Source organism: Thalassophryne amazonica, chromosome 10 (assembly GCF_902500255.1).
Source record: "Thalassophryne amazonica chromosome 10, fThaAma1.1, whole genome shotgun sequence".
NCBI lineage: Eukaryota > Metazoa > Chordata > Actinopteri > Batrachoidiformes > Batrachoididae > Thalassophryne > Thalassophryne amazonica.
In genome coordinates, this window is record NC_047112.1 from 94,738,808 (window position 1) to 94,756,159 (window position 17,352).

Below are 17,352 nucleotides of genomic sequence, written 5' to 3' on the forward strand. Positions count from 1 at the left end.
ATGTAACGCCGGTTAAAAAGAAAGATGTAATATCAGGAACAAGAATGATAAATGAAACTGGTTTTCGCAGACATTATTGCAACAGCTTACAGACACACCTCAGTCAATTATCAGTCATACTGAGCACAAAAGTAGTTCCCAAAGCTTGCATAACAGTATTTTTTCAACGGTATACCTGATAGTGTACAAGGTCGGTGTTTTTTTTTTTTTTAATTTCCAGGGCTATTTGAGATTATAGATGAGTAAAAAAGGGATCGTGATTTATGGAGATTCCTATCATAAGTCTTGCGGTGCTCGCAGAAACTAGCAGACCTGAAGCTAAAAAGCGTCTCTCAAGTGCTCGACCAGCTGCCTTCATTTTTCTCAACTCAGAGGTGAACCATGGAGCTGAGCATGTAAAGGCAGCTGTCCTCTCTCTGACAGGATCGTGACGGTCCAGAATGTTAGAAAGGCTGGTGTTATAGAAATCCACAGCATCGACTGACACAGAGTGAGACAGGAATGAAATTCCAAAGGTCTGCTGCTAACAGTTCAAGATTCATGTTTCTCGGGTTTCTACAAGAAATCTGTGACTTTGGCTTGATGATACTGTCCTGGCAGGGAAGTTCCATGTAGATAATCTTACGATCAGACACACCCATATCATAGACAGAGAGATGGTGAACAGGTAGCAAGTTTGTGATGACTAATTCCAGGGCATTGTCCACGGGAGTGCGTTAGGAGTTTAACATATTGTTCCAAGGCCAAACATTCCAGAAATGAATTCAGCAGCCAGATGACAGGTAGGAGAATCCACATGGATGTTGAAATTCCCGAGTATGAGTGTGTTGGAGGTTGAGGAGCAAAATGTTGTAAGAAACTCGGACATCTCCTAATAAGGCAGCGGATAACTGAAAAAATGCTTCAAATGGTGATGAAAGCACCAAATTTGGCACACGTACTCCTTAGATATTACTCTTAAAAATGCTGAGTGGCCACATGAACTTTCAATAGGCGGCCAAGAAGGGGCCAATTGAAGAATTACACAGGGGTCAAAGGAATTCAGCAGCCAGATGACAGGTAGGAGAATCCACATGGATGTTGAAATTCCAGAGTATGAGTGTGTTGGAGGTTGAGGAGCAAAATATCGTAAGAAACTCGGACATCTCCTAATAGTGCAGCGAATAACTGAAAAAATGCTTCAAATGGTGATGCAAGCACCAAATTTGGCACACGTACTCCTTACATATTACTCTTTTAAAAATGCTGAGTGGCCACATGAACTTTCAATAGGCGGCCAAGAAGGGGCCAATTGAAGAATTACACTGGGGTCCAAATTTAAAAATGCTCCAATCATATTGAAAGATATTCCATATTATTTATCTGATCATAAAGATTCCAAAAAGGTATAGTTTGGACTATCTGTGAATGAATGTTCTGGAGTTATGGGGTAAAAACAGCAAGAATGGTGACAAAGGTCAATTTGTACAGGGGTCAAAAGTTGCTCCAATTGTGGTAAAAGGTGATGCAAATTATTAGTTGAGTGAATATGGTTTTAAAAAGGAATAGTTTGCATCATGTATCATGCTTAGTTATCATGTTACAGGGTAGCATATGTCACGTTATAGAATACAATGGATGCCAACATTGTTTAACCTTTACTTTGTAAACCAAGCACTCAACACAGTCAAAACTATTCCATTTATTAATCCTGTTAGCTCAACCAGTAATTTGCAGCACTTTTTTTTATATCAGAATTGGAACACCTTTAACTTTTGACCCCTGTACAAACTGAAATTGACCTTTCTCAGTGTTTTTGCTGTTTTTACCCCATAACTCCATAACATTCATTCACAGATAGTCCAAACTATGTGAGGCTGGTAAATGAAAAGAAGGGTCATTGAGTGTGGTGGCTTGGAGGAAAAAGCCAAGCACTCAAAAGAGCAAGACATTAAGCAAGACAATTGTATCAATTTGTTGCAAGCTGATTAACTCATACAGGAATATCTCCATTAGATGGCAGCCCTACTTATTCTCCTTATTTGCGAAGAATTCATTCTTCTTGACTTTTCTGTGAAGGCTCTCAGTTGTCCAGGTGGTTTTCATAGTAGAGAAGCTTGAATCTTCGACTGCAACCCAGTCCAGTCGAGGATTCAATCTTCTCTACTACTTCTTCTTGACTTTTACAGCCATCTGCAGTGTCAGTGATACTGTAGCCTAACTCCCACAGCACCTCTGGCTGTTCTTTGATGGGTGGCCTCCTTGATGGAGAGATCATTCTCATATCCATCAAAAAAATGAAACAAAATTCATGGGTGTAATATGCCACATAAGTCATCCAGAATGAAAGAATTTTAAAAAGAATGATACTACAATGTAGCTTCTGTTTATTTCATCAGATTAAAGTTGGTTTTATCCGGGTACCTTAATGTTGAAGAATTATCAGAAAAACTAAGCAACACCGGGTTGGCAAGAACAGGCCACCTGTGATTTCTTCCATCTGGCCACTCTACCATACATGCCTGATTGGTGGATTGCTGCAGAGAAGGTTGTCCTTGTGGAAGGTTCTCTTCTCTGCACACAGGAATGCTGGAGCTCTGACAGAGTGACCTTTAAGTTCTTGGTCACCTCCCAGACTAAGGCTCTTCTCTCCTGATTGCTCAGTTTACATGGGCGGTCAGCTCTAGGAAGAATCCTGGTGGATCTGAACTTCTTTCATTTACGGATGATGGAAGTCACTGTGCTCACTGGGGCCTTCAAAGCAGCAGATATGTTTCTGTACCCTTCCCCAGATTTGTGCCTCGAGACAATCCTGTGAGGTCTACAGACAATTATTTCTTCTTCTTCTCCTCCTCCTCCAGGTGTACTCCAATTAAGCTGTGGAAACATCTCAAGGATGATCAGTGGAAACTGGTTGCACCTGAGCTCAGTTTTGAGCTTCATGACAAATGCTGTGAATACTTATGTGCATGTGATTTCTTAGTTGCTTTTTTAAAATAAAAAATACTTTTTCATGTTGTCATTATGTAGTATTATGTGTAGAATGTTGAGGACAAATTAATTTAATAAATTTTGGAAAAAGGCAGTAACCTTAAAAATGTGGAAAACATGAAATGCTCTCTGGATACTTTCTGGATGTGTGTGTACCTTTCTGTACCTGACGGTGTGATTTATATGTTAGATTTCCAGAGAGGATTTTAATACGAGCGAAGCTCACTCTAATGGTAGAGGAAGCCACAAACCGTAAATGCCACAAAAAAAATCTGCCCAGTGGGTACAAACATGGAAATATTTCCATGGGTACAAAGTAGACATTAGTGGGAAAAAGCCACAAACCGGACAACATTGTCGTAAAAAGTCACCAACCGATGGTGGACGAAGCCGCAAACCGGAAATGACATGATGAAACGCTGAAGAGCTTCGCTCGTTCATGTCCGCGACATGAACTTTGGAGTAGGACTGAAATTAATATAAATGAGTTAGTTGATTTTTTTTTTTATATCAAACATTAACTCAATGCTTGTTTCAGTTCTGAGATTATATAACGTTTTCGTTAATCGCTGATTCCAGATCGGTGCTTAGACTTATTTAACTCACCTGATTGGGTCATATTTATAACTCCGTATCACGTGATTCTTGGACGTGCCTCTTGGTTGGTTGGTAGGTATGTTGCTCCACAGCGACGCACTGAAGGGCCTCAGTATGTGAAGATGGCTCCTTTTCCGGACGAAGTGGATGTGTTTACTGGCCCACATTGGCGAATGAAACAGTTGGTGGGCTTATACTGCGAAAAGGTTTGTGTAATTAAATAGAGGTCGTAATTTTGGACTTTGGTATAGGTTTAGTTTTAATTTTTTGTTACGACGAGCCCTGCAGAACGAGTGGGCGCTAACTAGCTGTTGGAGCAGATAACGTGTCAGCTGTTTGTCTCTAAGCGACGTGTAGATACGTGCTTAGCATCACACACACACACACACAAACCATTTCTTCAGCGAATACAGTCGTTCTAACTGGTCATGTCACATTTATTTAAAGTACTTCCAACGTAATATAAAAAGACGCAGTTTCTGTCTATCAAGAAATCATGTTTTTTTTTATATTGTTATTAATACTTGAACTAGTATGTGATAGGCGCTGCAGGTCATGTAAATCTTATTTGTTAAGTGAGCCTCAAGTAAAAGTGCTTATTCATCTGTGTGCATGCGTGTGTGTATGGCTTCGATCATAGAAACTGGTGAGTGCTGACATTTTCCGTTTGGTATGTTTATTTATTTTGGGTCACAGATGAATGCTGCGAAAACGGAAAGTTGGTAGGACTAATTTTTTGGAGAAATTGGTGATAATAGGTGCAACAGTGAACAATGGCCGCCGTGTTGCAGTGCACCATTTGAGTTTGAGGTTTTGGGGTTTTAAATGTTATTTTGGTTGATGTTGGCTTAACAGTGTTAGTATTATTGTTTTTGTAGTTCAGTTGGTTTAGTTAAGTCATGAAAATTCCGTGAGGTATATCTTCTATTATACATTCAAAATCTAAGGTAGAACCATACTACTGTACACTAAGGTATATCTAAAAAAAAAAGGGTAGAGCCACTTCGGTGCCTGGTCTTGAGAACCAGGCCTGGTAGGTTGAAAAGCTTTTTTTTCTGTCTCTCTCTCAATATTTCATTTTAGTATTTTCAAATTTTAAACAACACCAACAAACAAGGCTCAGATGCATAAATTACCAGGTTTTTACCAAATAAAACAGTGCACAAGAGCAGCAGTCCAATCCGGTTGTTAATTGTGACGTAACGCATCGTGATTTTTCAGCTTCCACATCCAAACAAAAAAAGGAGCACTGTCATTGACATTGACCTGCAGAGGAATGGTCTATTTGAAGAGTTTCAGTCAGGTTTTAGAATTCATCATAGTACAGAAACAGCATTAGTGAAGGTTACAAATGATCTTCTTATGGCTTCGGACAGTGGACTTATCTCTGTGCTTGTTCTGTTGGACCTCAGTGCTGCTTTTGATACTGTTGACCATAAAATTTTATTACAGAGATTAGAGCATGTCATAGGTATTAAAGGCATTGCGCTGCGGTGGTTTGAATCATATTTGTCTAATAGATTACAGTTTGTTCATGTAAATGGGGAATCTTCTTCACAGACTAAAGTTAATTATGGAGTTCCACAAGGTTCTGTGCTAGGACCAATTTTATTCACTTTATACATGCTTCCCTTAGGCAGTATTATTAGACGGTATTGCTTAAATTTTCATTGTTACGCAGATGATACCCAGCTTTATCTATCCATGAAGCCAGAGGATACGCACCAATTAGCTAAACTGCAGGATTGTCTTACAGACATAAAGACATGGATGACCTCTAATTTCCTGTTTTTAAACTCAGATAAAACTGAAGTTATTGTACTTGGCCCCACAAATCTTAGAAGCATGGTGTCTAACCAGATCGTTACTCTGGATGGCATTTCCCTGATCTCTAGTAATACTGTGAGAAATCTTGGAGTTATTTTTGATCAGGATATGTCATTCAAAGCGCATATTAAACAAATATGTAGGACTGCCTTTTTGCATTTACGCAATATCTCTAAAATCAGAAAGGTCTTGTCTCAGAGTGATGCTGAAAAAACTAATTCATGCATTTATTTCCTCTAGGCTGGACTATTGTAATTCATTATTATCAGGTTGTCCTAAAAGTTCCCTAAAAAGCCTTCAGTTGGTTCAGAATGCTGCAGCTAGAGTACTGACGGGGACTAGCAGGAGAGAGCATATCTCACCCGTGTTGGCCTCCCTTCGTTGGCTTCCTGTTAATGCTAGAATAGAATTTAAAATTCTTCTTCTTACTTATAAGGTTTTGGAATAATCAGGTCCCATCTTATCTTAGGGACCTCGTAGTACCATATTACCCCATTAGAGCGCTTCGCTCTCAGACTGCAGGCTTACTTGTAGTTCCTAGGGTTTGTAAGAGTAGAATGGGAGGCAGAGCCTTCAGCTTTCAGGCTCCTCTCCTGTGGAACCAGCTCCCAATTCAGATCAGGGAGACAGATACCCTCTCTACTTTTAAGATTAGGCTTAAAACTTTCCTTTTCGCTAAGGCTTATAGTTAGGGCTGGATCGGGTGACCCTGGACCATCCCTTGGTTATGTTGCTTTAGACGTAGACTGTGTTTCATAATTATTGTATGGCCTTGCCTTGCAATGTGGAGCGCCTTGGGGCAACTGTTTGTTGTGATTTGGCGCTATACAAGAAAAAAGTTGATTGATTGATTGATTGAGAACTGCACTGAGATGCTCTGATCAGGCTGCACTTAAACCGTTGCACACGGACAACAGCATTAACATCGCAATGTAAAACTCTGTATATTGTGCTTAAAACTCTTGAATATATTAACTGGGTTTTTAGACATTGTTATTGCGTTTGTTTTATGTAAAATGCCAGAAGCTCAGGTCGTTTCTCCGTTATTTTCAGTGGAAGTTGCTGTGAGCTGCGATCGCTTCCTGTTGATGTTGTTCGCGGGGAAGGGAATTTTGCACTTTAACGTCCTGTTTATTGTAATAAATACATTTTTTTTTAATTAAACAAACATGTTTGTTAATTAAAACTTAGTGGTTAACTTAGTTAACCACTAAGTTACTGGTGGCGCTGCCCTGTGGCGACCCGGACTCCTGTTGCGGCTGCTGTGTTTTAACTGCTGTGTTTTTAAACTTTTAAACATTTTAATTGTTTGGATTGTTATTTGTTAGTGTGTGTGGGGAAAGCACCATGGCGTTATTTATGCACCAAATTTTTATAATTCTGATTTTTTGGGAATTGCTGAGGATCTGCCAAACTTTTCCGAACGCGGAAGCAGGTGAGCGATCACTCACCTACACCAGAGACGCTCTTCTTTCCCTGCGATCTGCGGGAATCATATCTCCGGCTGATCTGCCGGAGACGCTGAGGATACAACAGGCCCGCAGAGCACGTCATCGGAAAAGAGGCAGACGAGGAGGAATACGCCAGCGTTTTCGCCGAAGAGGCAACAGACCGCCGCTGCCGGGTATGATCCTGTGCAATGCGCGGTCTCTGAGAAATAAGATGGAGGAGTTTCGTACCAACGCCAGAGTAGGCTTTGAGTACCGGGAGTCAGGCCTGCGTGTGATCACAGAGACATGGTTACATGCGGATATTCCAAGCTCCCTTATTGATGTGGAGGGTTTTTCTGTCATTTGAGCGGACCGGAGTGCATCCTCAGGTAAGAGCTGTGGAGGAGGCATCTGTGTGTTTGTCAATGAAGGCTGGTGCAGGAATTACACCGTCAGGAGATGGTGTGTAACAAAGATGTGGAACTTCTGTGCCTTTCCGTGAGACCCTTTTATCTTCCGAGGGAGTTTGGTAATATTTTAATTTTGCTGTTTATGTTCCCCCAAGTGGAAACGCAGCCCGAGCTGCAGCTCAAATTGCAGACTTTGATCACCTTCAGTTGCAACGTACGCCTGGTGCTCCTGTTTTTATACTTGGTGATTTTAATTGTTGTAAATTAGAACTGTCCCTCCCTGGATTTGAGCAATATGTTGATTGTGCCACTCGGGATGACAAGATTTTAGATAAATGTTATCAATCAATCAATCAATTTTTTATATAGCGCCAAATCACAACAAACAGTTGCCCCAAGGCGCTTTATATTGTAAGGCAAGGCTATACAATAATTACGTAAAACCCCAACGGTCAAAAAGACCCCCTGTGAGCAAGCACTTGGCTACAGTGGGAAGGAAAAACTCCCTTTTAACAGGAAGAAACCTCCAGCAGAACCAGGCTCAGGGAGGGGCAGTCTTCTGCTGGGACTGGTTGGGGCTGAGGGAGAGAACCAGGAAAAAGACATGCTGTGGAGGGGAGCAGAGATCGATTACTAATGATTAAATGCAGAGTGGTACATACAGAGCAAAAAGAGAAAGAAACAGTGCATCATGGGAACCCCTCAGCAGTCTACGTCTATAGCAGCATAACTAAGGGATGGTTCAGGGTCACCCGATCCAGCCCTAACTATAAGCTTTAGCAAAAGGAAAGTTTTAAGCCTAATCTTAAAAGTAGAGAGGGTGTCTGTCTCCCTGATCCGAATTGGGAGCTGGTTCCACAGGAGAGGAGCCTGAAAGCTGAAGGCTCTGCCTCCCATTCTACTCTTACAAACCCTAGGAACTACAAGTAAGCCTGCAGTCTGAGAGCGAAGCGCTCTATTGGGGTGATATGGTACTACGAGGTCCCTAAGATAAGATGGGACCTGATTATTCAAAACCTTATAAGTAAGAAGAAGAATTTTAAATTCTATTCTAGAATTAACAGGAAGCCAATGAAGAGAGGCCAATATGGGTGAGATATGCTCTCCTTCTAGTCCCCATTAGTACTCTAGCTGCAGCATTTTGAATTAACTGAAGGCTTTTCAGGGAACTTTTAGGACAACCTGATAATAATGAATTACAATAGTCCAGCCTAGAGGAAATAAATGCATGAATTAGTTTTTCAGCATCACTCTGAGACAAGACCTTTCTGATTTTAGAGATATTGCGTAATGCAAAAAAGCAGTCCTACATATTTGTTTAATATGCGCTTTGAATGACATATCCTGATCAAAAATGACTCCAAGATTTCTCACAGTATTACTAGAGGTCAGGGTAATGCCATCCAGAGTAAGGATCTGGTTAGACACCATGTTTCTAAGATTTGTGGGGCCAAGTACAGTAACTTCAGTTTTATCTGAGTTTAAAAGCAGGAAATTAGAGGTCATCCATGTCTTTATGTCTGTAAGACAATCCTGCAGTTTAGCTAATTGGTGTGTGTCCTCTGGCTTCATGGATAGATAAAGCTGGGTATCATCTGCGTAACAATGAAAATTTAAGCAATACCGTCTAATAATACTGCCTAAGGGAAGCATGTATAAAGTGAATAAAATTGGTCCTAGCACAGAACCTTGTGGAACTCCATAATTAACCTTAGTCTGTGAAGAAGATTCCCCATTTACATTAACAAATTGTAATCTATTAGACAAATATGATTCAAACCACCGCAGCGCAGTGCCTTTAATACCTATGGCATGCTCTAATCTCTGTAATAAAATTTATGGTCAACAGTATCAAAAGCAGCACTGAGGTCTAACAGAACAAGCACAGAGATGAGTCCACTGTCTGAGGCCATAAGAAGATCATTTGTAACTTTCACTAATGCTGTTTCTGTACTATGATGAATTCTAAAACCTGACTGAAACTCTTCAAATAGACCATTCCTCTGCAGATGATCAGTTAGCTGTTTTACAACTACCCTTTCAAGAATTTTTGAGAGAAAAGGAAGGTTGGAGATTGGCCTATAATTAGCTAAGATAGCTGGGTCAAGTGATGGCTTTTAAGTAATGGTTTAGTTACTGCCACCTTAAAAGCCTGTGGTACATAGCCAACTAACAAAGATAGATTGATCATATTTAAGATCGAAGCATTAAATAATGGTAGGGCTTCCTTGAGCAGCCTGGTAGGAATGGGGTCTAATAGACATGTTGATGGTTTGGATGAAGTAACTAATGAAAATAACTCAGACAGAACAATCGGAGAGAGAGAGTCTAACCAAATACCGGCATCACTGAAAGCAGCCAAAGATAACGATACGTCTTTGGGATGGTTATGAGTAATTTTTTCTCTAATAGTTAAAATTTTGTTAGCAAAGAAAGTCATGAAGTCATTACTAGTTAAAGTTAATGGAATACTCAGCTCAATAGAGCTCTGACTCTTTCTCAGCCTGGCTACAGTGCTGAAAAGAAACCTGGGGTTGTTCTTATTTTCTTCAATTAGTGATGAGTAGAAAGATGTCCTAGCTTTACGGAGGGCTTTTTTATAGAGCAACAGACTCTTTTTCCAGGCTAAATGAAGATCTTCTAAATTAGTGAGACGCCATTTCCTCTCCAACTTACGGGTTATCTGCTTTAAGCTACGAGTTTGTGAGTTATACCACGGAGTCAGACACTTCTGATTTAAAGCTCTCTCTTTCACAGGAGCTACAGCATCCAAAGTTGTCTTCAATGAGGATGTAAAACTATTGACGAGATACTCTATCTCACTTACAGAGTTTAGGTAGCTACTCTGCACTGTGTTGGTATATGGCATTAGAGAACATAAAGAAGGAATCATATCCTTAAACCTAGTTACAGCGCTTTCTGAAAGACTTCTAGTGTAATGAAACTTATTCCCCACTGCTGGGTAGTCCATCAGAGTAAATGTAAATGTTATTACGAAATGATCAGACAGAAGGGAGTTTTCAGGGAATACTGTTAAGTCTTCTATTTCCATACCATAAGTCAGAACAAGATCTAAGATATGATTAAAGTGGTGGGTGGACTCATTTACATTTTGAGCAAAGCCAATAGAGTCTAATAATAGATTAAATGCAGTGTTGAGGCTGTCATTCTCAGCATCTGTGTGGATGTTAAAATCGCCCACTATAATTATCTTATCTGAGCTAAGCACTAAGTCAGACAAAAGGTCTGAAAATTCACAGAGAAACTCACAGTAACGACCAGGTGGATGATAGATAATAACAAATAAAACTGGTTTTTGGGACTTCCAATTTGGATGGACAAGACTAAGTCAAGCTTTCAAATGAATTAAAGCTCTGTCTGGGTTTTTGATTAATTAATAAGCTGGAATGGAAGATTGCTGCTAATCCTCCGCTTCAGCCCGTGCTACGAGCATTCTGGCAGTTAGTGTGACTCCGGGGTGTTGACTCATTTAAACTAACGTATTCATCCTGCTGTAACCAGGTTTCTGTAAGGCAGAATAAATCAATATGTTGATCAATTATTATATAATTTACCAACAGGGACTTAGAAGAGAGAGACCTAATGTTTAATAGACCACATTTAACTGTTTTAGTCTGTGGTGCAGTTGAAAGTGCTATATTATTTTTTCTTTTTGAATTTTTATGCTTAAATAGATTTTTACTGGTTATTGGTGGTCTGGGAGCAGGCACCGTCTCTACGGGAATGGGGTAATGAGGGGATGGCAGGGGGAGAGAAGCTGCAGAGAGGTGTGTAAGACTACAACTCTGCTTCCTGGTCCCAACCCTGGATAGTCACGGTTTGGAGGATTTAAGAAAATTGGCCAGAGTTCTAGAAATGAGAGCTGCTCCATCCAAAGTGGGATGGATGCCGTCTCTCCTAACAAGACCAGGTTTTCCCCAGAAGCTTTGCCAATTATCTATGAAGTCCACCTCATTTTTTTGGACACCACTCAGACAGCCAGCAATTCAAGGAGAACATGCGGCTAAACATGCCACTCCTGGTCCGATTGGGGAGGGGCCCAGAGAAAACTACAGCGTCCGACATTGTTTTTGCAAAGTTACACACCGATTCAATGTTAATTTTAGTGACCTCCGATTGGCGTAACCGGGTGTCATTACTGCCGACGTGAATTACAATCTTACCAAATTTACGCTTAGCCTTAGCCAGCAGTTTCAAATTTCCTTCAATGTCGCCTGCTCTGGCCCCCGGAAGACAATTGACTATGGTTGCTGGTGTCGCTAACTTCACATTTGTCAAAACAGAGTCGCCAATAACCAGAGTTTGATCCTCAGCGGGTGTGTCGCCGAGTGGGGAAAAACGGTTAGAAATGTGAACGGGTTGGCGGTGTACATGGGGCTTCTGTTTAGAACTACGCTTCCTCCTCACAGTCACCCAGTCGGCCTGCTTTCCCGGCTGCTCGGGATCTGCCAGAGGGGAACTAACGGCGGCTAAGCTACCTTGGTCCGCACCGACTACAGGGGCCTGGCTAGCTGTAGAATTTTCCACGGTGCGGAGCAGAGTCTCCAATTCGCCCAGCCTGGCCTCCAAAGCTACGAATAAGCTACACTTATTACAAGTACCATTACTGCTAAAGGAGGCATAGGAATAACTAAACATTTCACACCCAGAGCAGAAAAGTGCGGGAGAGACAGGAGAAGCTGCCATGCTAAATCGGCTAAGAGCTAGTAGCTGCGCTAAGCTAGCGGATTCCTAAAAACACGCAAAGTGAATAATGTGTAAATAATTTAGAGGTGATTCAGCAGAGGGAGTGCTTTAGTTAAGGCACATGAAGATTACACTGGGAAACAAATCGTTATCTAGATAACTAGATCAATCTAACTGCACAGATTAAACAGCTAACAGATACAGCAAAACACCGCTGTGTTCCGGAACAGGAAGTGATACAATACCGCAGTGAGAGCCAACCACCAGTAGAGGCAAGCAAGATGGCAATATTAAGAATGCCTACAGGGCCAGAGCAAAGCCTCCTTTGTCTAATTCAGATCATAACATAATACATCTGATCCCAACTTATTAGACTGTGTTGAAGAGCAGCAAGCCACAGATCAGGACAGTGCCTGTTTGGTCAAGTGATAACATAGAGGCTTTAAAGGGATCTTTCCTCTGCACAGATTGGGACATATTTCATACTCTGGACATTGATGAGGCCACGGATACTATAACAGACTACATACAGTTTTGTACTGATTGTGTGGTTACCAGAAACGATATTATTATGTATCCAAACAACAAGCCTTACATAACCAAGGAAGTTAAAGACTGTATTAACCGTAAAAAAATGGCTTTTAAGAATCAAGACCGGATGGGGTTAAAACTGTGCAAAAAGAACTGAACCAGGTGCTAAGGCATGCAAGGAAGAGGCACAAGGACAATATTGAGCAGAATTTTGCCTCAATGGACTCTAAAAAACTTTGGGATTCAATGAAAGTGGCAGCTAATATGGTAACAAAAAGGAAAAGTTTTGTAACAGATGATGATCAGGAAAAAGCAAATGAGCTCAATGACTTTTATTTGAGATTTGAGACTCAGGATTTTTCTTTGTATCGTGTTAACATTTTAAATTCCATTTCATCTATTGATTTGCGCCCCAGGTTAGTAGTTGATCCAGGCAAAATTAAGTTACTTTTTAGTAGGGTTCAGAAAAATAAGTCTGCTGGCCCAGATGGCATCTCAGCTTTTCTTTTAAAGACTTTTGCAGAGGAGCTCACACCAGCCTGGTGCCCAGTTTTCCAGCAGTCTGTGGATCAGCACACAGTTCCTTTACTCTGGAAAAAGTCAATTATTGTTCCAGTACCCAAAAAACCCTGCCCAACGACTAACAATGATTTTAGACCGGTAGCTGTAACTTCTGTTATGAAATGTTTGGAAAAATATATGGTGTCTATTTTAAAGTCAGAGATAAATTCAGATCTAGATCCCTTGCAGTTTGCGTATAGGAGAGGGCGGGGTACAGATGATGCCATTAATGGCATCACCCACCTGTCACTAAACACCTCGAAGACCCAAAGGCTTACGCACGTCTTTTATTTATTGATTTTAGTTCAGCTTTTAACACGTTACAGCCTCATTTACTGATTCAAAAATTAATTCACCTGTCAGTAAACCCTGTAATTATAAAATGGTTTTATTCTTTTTTTTAATAGATAGAATTCAAAATGTCAGAGTTAATAACACTATCTCTGATTCTAAAAACATCAGTACTGGCGTACCTCAGGGTTGTGTCAGTTCGCCTGTCCTTTTTACTCTCTATACTAATGATTGCATTAGCCACTTTCATGGAAATCATGTTTTTAAGTTTTCTGATGATACTGCCGTCCTCAGTCTGCTTCATAAAGACTCAGATCCATCACTGTACTTTGAGGAGGTGCAGTCTTTTGTCCACTGGTGTGATGCTAACTTTCTTACAATAAATGTAAAGAAAACTAAGGAGATGATAATTGACCCTCGTTCTATTGGTGATCATACCCCTCTGGTAATCCATGATTAAGAAGTCAATCAGGTCAGCTTTTACAGGTATCTAGGCATTTACTTAGATAACCAGTTCAGCTGGGAAACGCATGTCAATAACTTATGCTCTCGTTTACAGCAGAGGTTATATTTTCTGCGCAGACTTAGGGTGTTTGGGGTTGAGCAGAAAATCTTGTTTTTGTTTTATCAGGCTGTTTTGGAAAGCATTATCCGGTATGGGATGTCATCTTGGTACGGTAATCTCTCTGTCCAGTTAAAATCTAGGCTTGCTTGTCTGGTGAAGACTGCTATGAAAGTGGTAGGGAGGACGGGAAACTCTTCCCTGCAGTCCATGTATGAACAGTCTGTTCTCAAAGAAGCGCAGCGAGCTTTGTCAGATCCTTCCCACATCCTCTACCCTGAGTATGAACTCCTACCGTCTGGTAGGCGATACAGAGTCCCTCAGTGCAAATTGAATTGCTTTAAAAATTCATTTGTGCCCACATCAATTAGAGTCTTAAATATGGTTCCTGGGATAGGTAGTAGGATTGTGTGTTAATGATATGGTGGCATTGTTATTTTAGTGTTATTTATTCACTGTTAGTATTTTCCTTAACCATATGTGGGAGATGGCTGTGCAATAGGGGTATGTGTTTTTAGGGATATGTGCAATATGCATGAATTATTATGGGAGATCGCTGTGTAATACGGGCATGTGTAATTTGGATATGTGTACTAGGGATGTGCAATATGTATGATTGATGTGTGTATTAAGTTATGTAATTTGTATGAGTTATGTAATTATGTCATGGCAGTTTTACTTTTTACTTGTGCAGCTCTTGGAGTCTAAGACAAATTTCCCGGAAGGGGCAATAAAGTGTATCGTATCGTATGTATATTTTACCTGTTTTAAGTGTTCTTACCTTAGAAACAGATGAATGCAGTTAAAGGAGGTGGTGGCGGAGGGGTGGGGGGGGGTGGGGGGGGGTGGAGGTTTGTGCACACTGTAAACACAAACTTAAACTGTAGATCCTTAAAAGGATCATACAGATGTAACCTTAATTGTAAGCTTTCATGTCTTTGGACCCAGAAACAGATTTATCACGTGATGTGTTACATCAGAGCTTAACAACAGGATTTTACGCCCTCAAAATGAGTTAGCAATGGACTCCAGGTTCTGAAAAACATATCCGTTGACCAGGTACAGAGTTTTTCCTTTTGTATTATGGACATCATTTTAGTGACCCATAACTGAAATGGAGGAGGAGTAGGGGACTTCCATTCCTTCAATATCAGTCTTTTGGCAACAGTCAATCCAAGTTCCAATGGTTGCCACATAATAGCAGGTAGAGGTCTCAGAGTCTGTGTGTAGCCAAAGATGACCAGTCCAGGTTCAGGTTGAAGGGTTTTTTTTTTGTATGCTTTGGAGAACCAATCAAGTATTTTTGACCTAAAATCTTAGCGTGAAGAGCAGGACCAGAACGCATGTGACAGTGTACTCTCTGACACCTTACATCTGTCACACACTGGGATAGATTCTGTGCAATCTGACTTTTGAATAGTGTAAGCGATGAACAATTTTGTCTACAATGTTAGACAGACACGCACTCCATGTGGACTCGAACAGTTCTGTACCCAGTTCATCTCTCCAAGTATCCCTAGTTTTTGCAGTGTGTGCAACAATACAGTCATCAAACAGGTGTACAATTTTTGTAATTAGGTGTTTGGAGTCAGAAGGGCTATTAAAAATGTCAAACATTATTCTCCATCTGAAGATTTTTAAAATTTGCTGTTTTTGTTTGGATGTAGTGCCTGACCTGCAAATACCGGAATAAGTGTGAGTTAGGTAGGATATACTTTTCTTTCAATTGGCTTAATGATGCAGATTTACTATCAAGATATAGGTCTTTAACTGAGATCAAGCCCTTCTCTCTCCTGTCATGAAAAGTTTTGTCATGCCAAGGAGGCATAAAACAATGATTAAACATATAGGCACTTGTAATGATGTATTTGATAATGCCAGAAAGCTCCTAATCTGGTTTAAAATTCTTACAGACTACCTTAAAAGAAAACATAAATTCTTATGAGACTCAGAGTTTTCAAACTTGGAAAATAGCATAACTGGCAGAGAGGAATTGTTCACACAGTTGGCCTCTATTTTGACCCACAGTGGTGTTGTAGGAGTCTGAGTGTCCTGTAAGCCCTGCTGCCCCTAACATTGGCAGCCCAGTAATAATGTTTAATTACCGGGAGGCCCAGCCCTCCCTCTGCCTTAGACTTCTGTAAGTGTATTTTTGAGATTCTTGCATTCTTATTATTCCAAATGTAAGCTAAAATAATTGAGTCCAAATCTTTAAAAAAAGGCAGCAGTTAGATAAATTGGAAGATTTTGACATGGTATAAAAACTGAGAAGAGAAAAAATTTGAGTTTATGCGTCCGATTATTGATAGAGGTAAAATTTTCCAACATTCAATATTCTGTTTTAATCCTGATATAAATTCTGTAAAATTCAATTTGGATGTCAACTTTGGATTTTTAGGTATAGACAAACCCAGGTAAGTAAAATGGTTATCAATTATTTTGAAAGGAACACCTTGCAGAAAGCCTGGTGACTAGACACTGGAGAGAGGCATAAACTCACTTTTGGACCAGTTAATTGTGTATCCTGATATTTTACCAAAGGATGTAATTAAGTTGAGTAGAATCAGAACAGATTATTTAGAATTATGCAAATACAATATTACATCATCAGCATATAAACTAATACACGTTTCTGCATCTCCAACCTGAAGCCCCTTTACAAGTGGGTGTGTTCTTATTGTTTCTGCATGAGGCTCCAATGCAATTGCAAAGAGCGCTGGCGATAATAGACAGCCCTGCTGTACTGAGCGCTGCAAGAGAAACAAGGCTGACCGATCACCATTTGTCAGAACAGAACACAGCGTCTTTGCATAGATCAGCTTCACCCAAGATACAAAAGGTTTGACCAAACCCAAACCTGTGCAATGACTCAAACATGTAGGGCCATTCGACCTGGTCGAAAGCTTTATGTGCATCCAGGGATAGAATAGAAACTCCTAGAATGTTACTATAATCAGAATAAATAGTGTTGAGTAATCGTCAGACACTGGAAAAAGAGAATCTGCCTGGAATGAATCCCGTCTGATCAGGATGTATGATTGAAGTCAAATGTTTATTCAGTCCGATTGCCAGAATTTTGCTTATCTTGCGATCATAATTTTGTAATGCAATTGGCCTGAAGCTTGCAGGATCAGTTTCATCTGCCCTCTTTTAAAATAAGAGATATGTTGGCTTCATACAGAGTTTTTGGTAATTCTTCCTTATGTTTAGAATTGCATATCATCCTGAGTAAAAGTGATGCAAGGATATCACAAAATCTCTCATAAAATTTTGAACCGAAGCCATCAGGCCCAGCTGCTTTGCCTGACAAAAATGATTTTATAGCAGTGATGACCTCTTGCAGAGTAAAGTCAGAATCAAGGTATTTCTTGGCAGTCTCACTCAACTTGGGCAACAAAAGGGGGTTAAAGAAATCAAGATTGGATTGCGAAACATGTTTAGATGAGTAAAGATCACAATAAAACTC

General features: G+C 40.3%; 1 protein-coding gene across 1 annotated transcript in view; it reads left to right on the forward strand.

The window, feature by feature from the left end:
• The first annotated feature begins 3,639 nt into the window (after positions 1-3,639).
• fbxl5 (F-box and leucine-rich repeat protein 5) overlaps positions 3,640-17,352 on the forward strand; it is a 101,384-nt gene continuing 87,671 nt past the window's right edge. Inside the window, exon 1 of the mRNA XM_034180549.1 lies at positions 3,640-3,773. Coding sequence (XP_034036440.1) covers positions 3,690-3,773 — 84 coding nt within the window. The 5' untranslated portion in view covers positions 3,640-3,689. The remainder of the gene's footprint in view (positions 3,774-17,352) is intronic.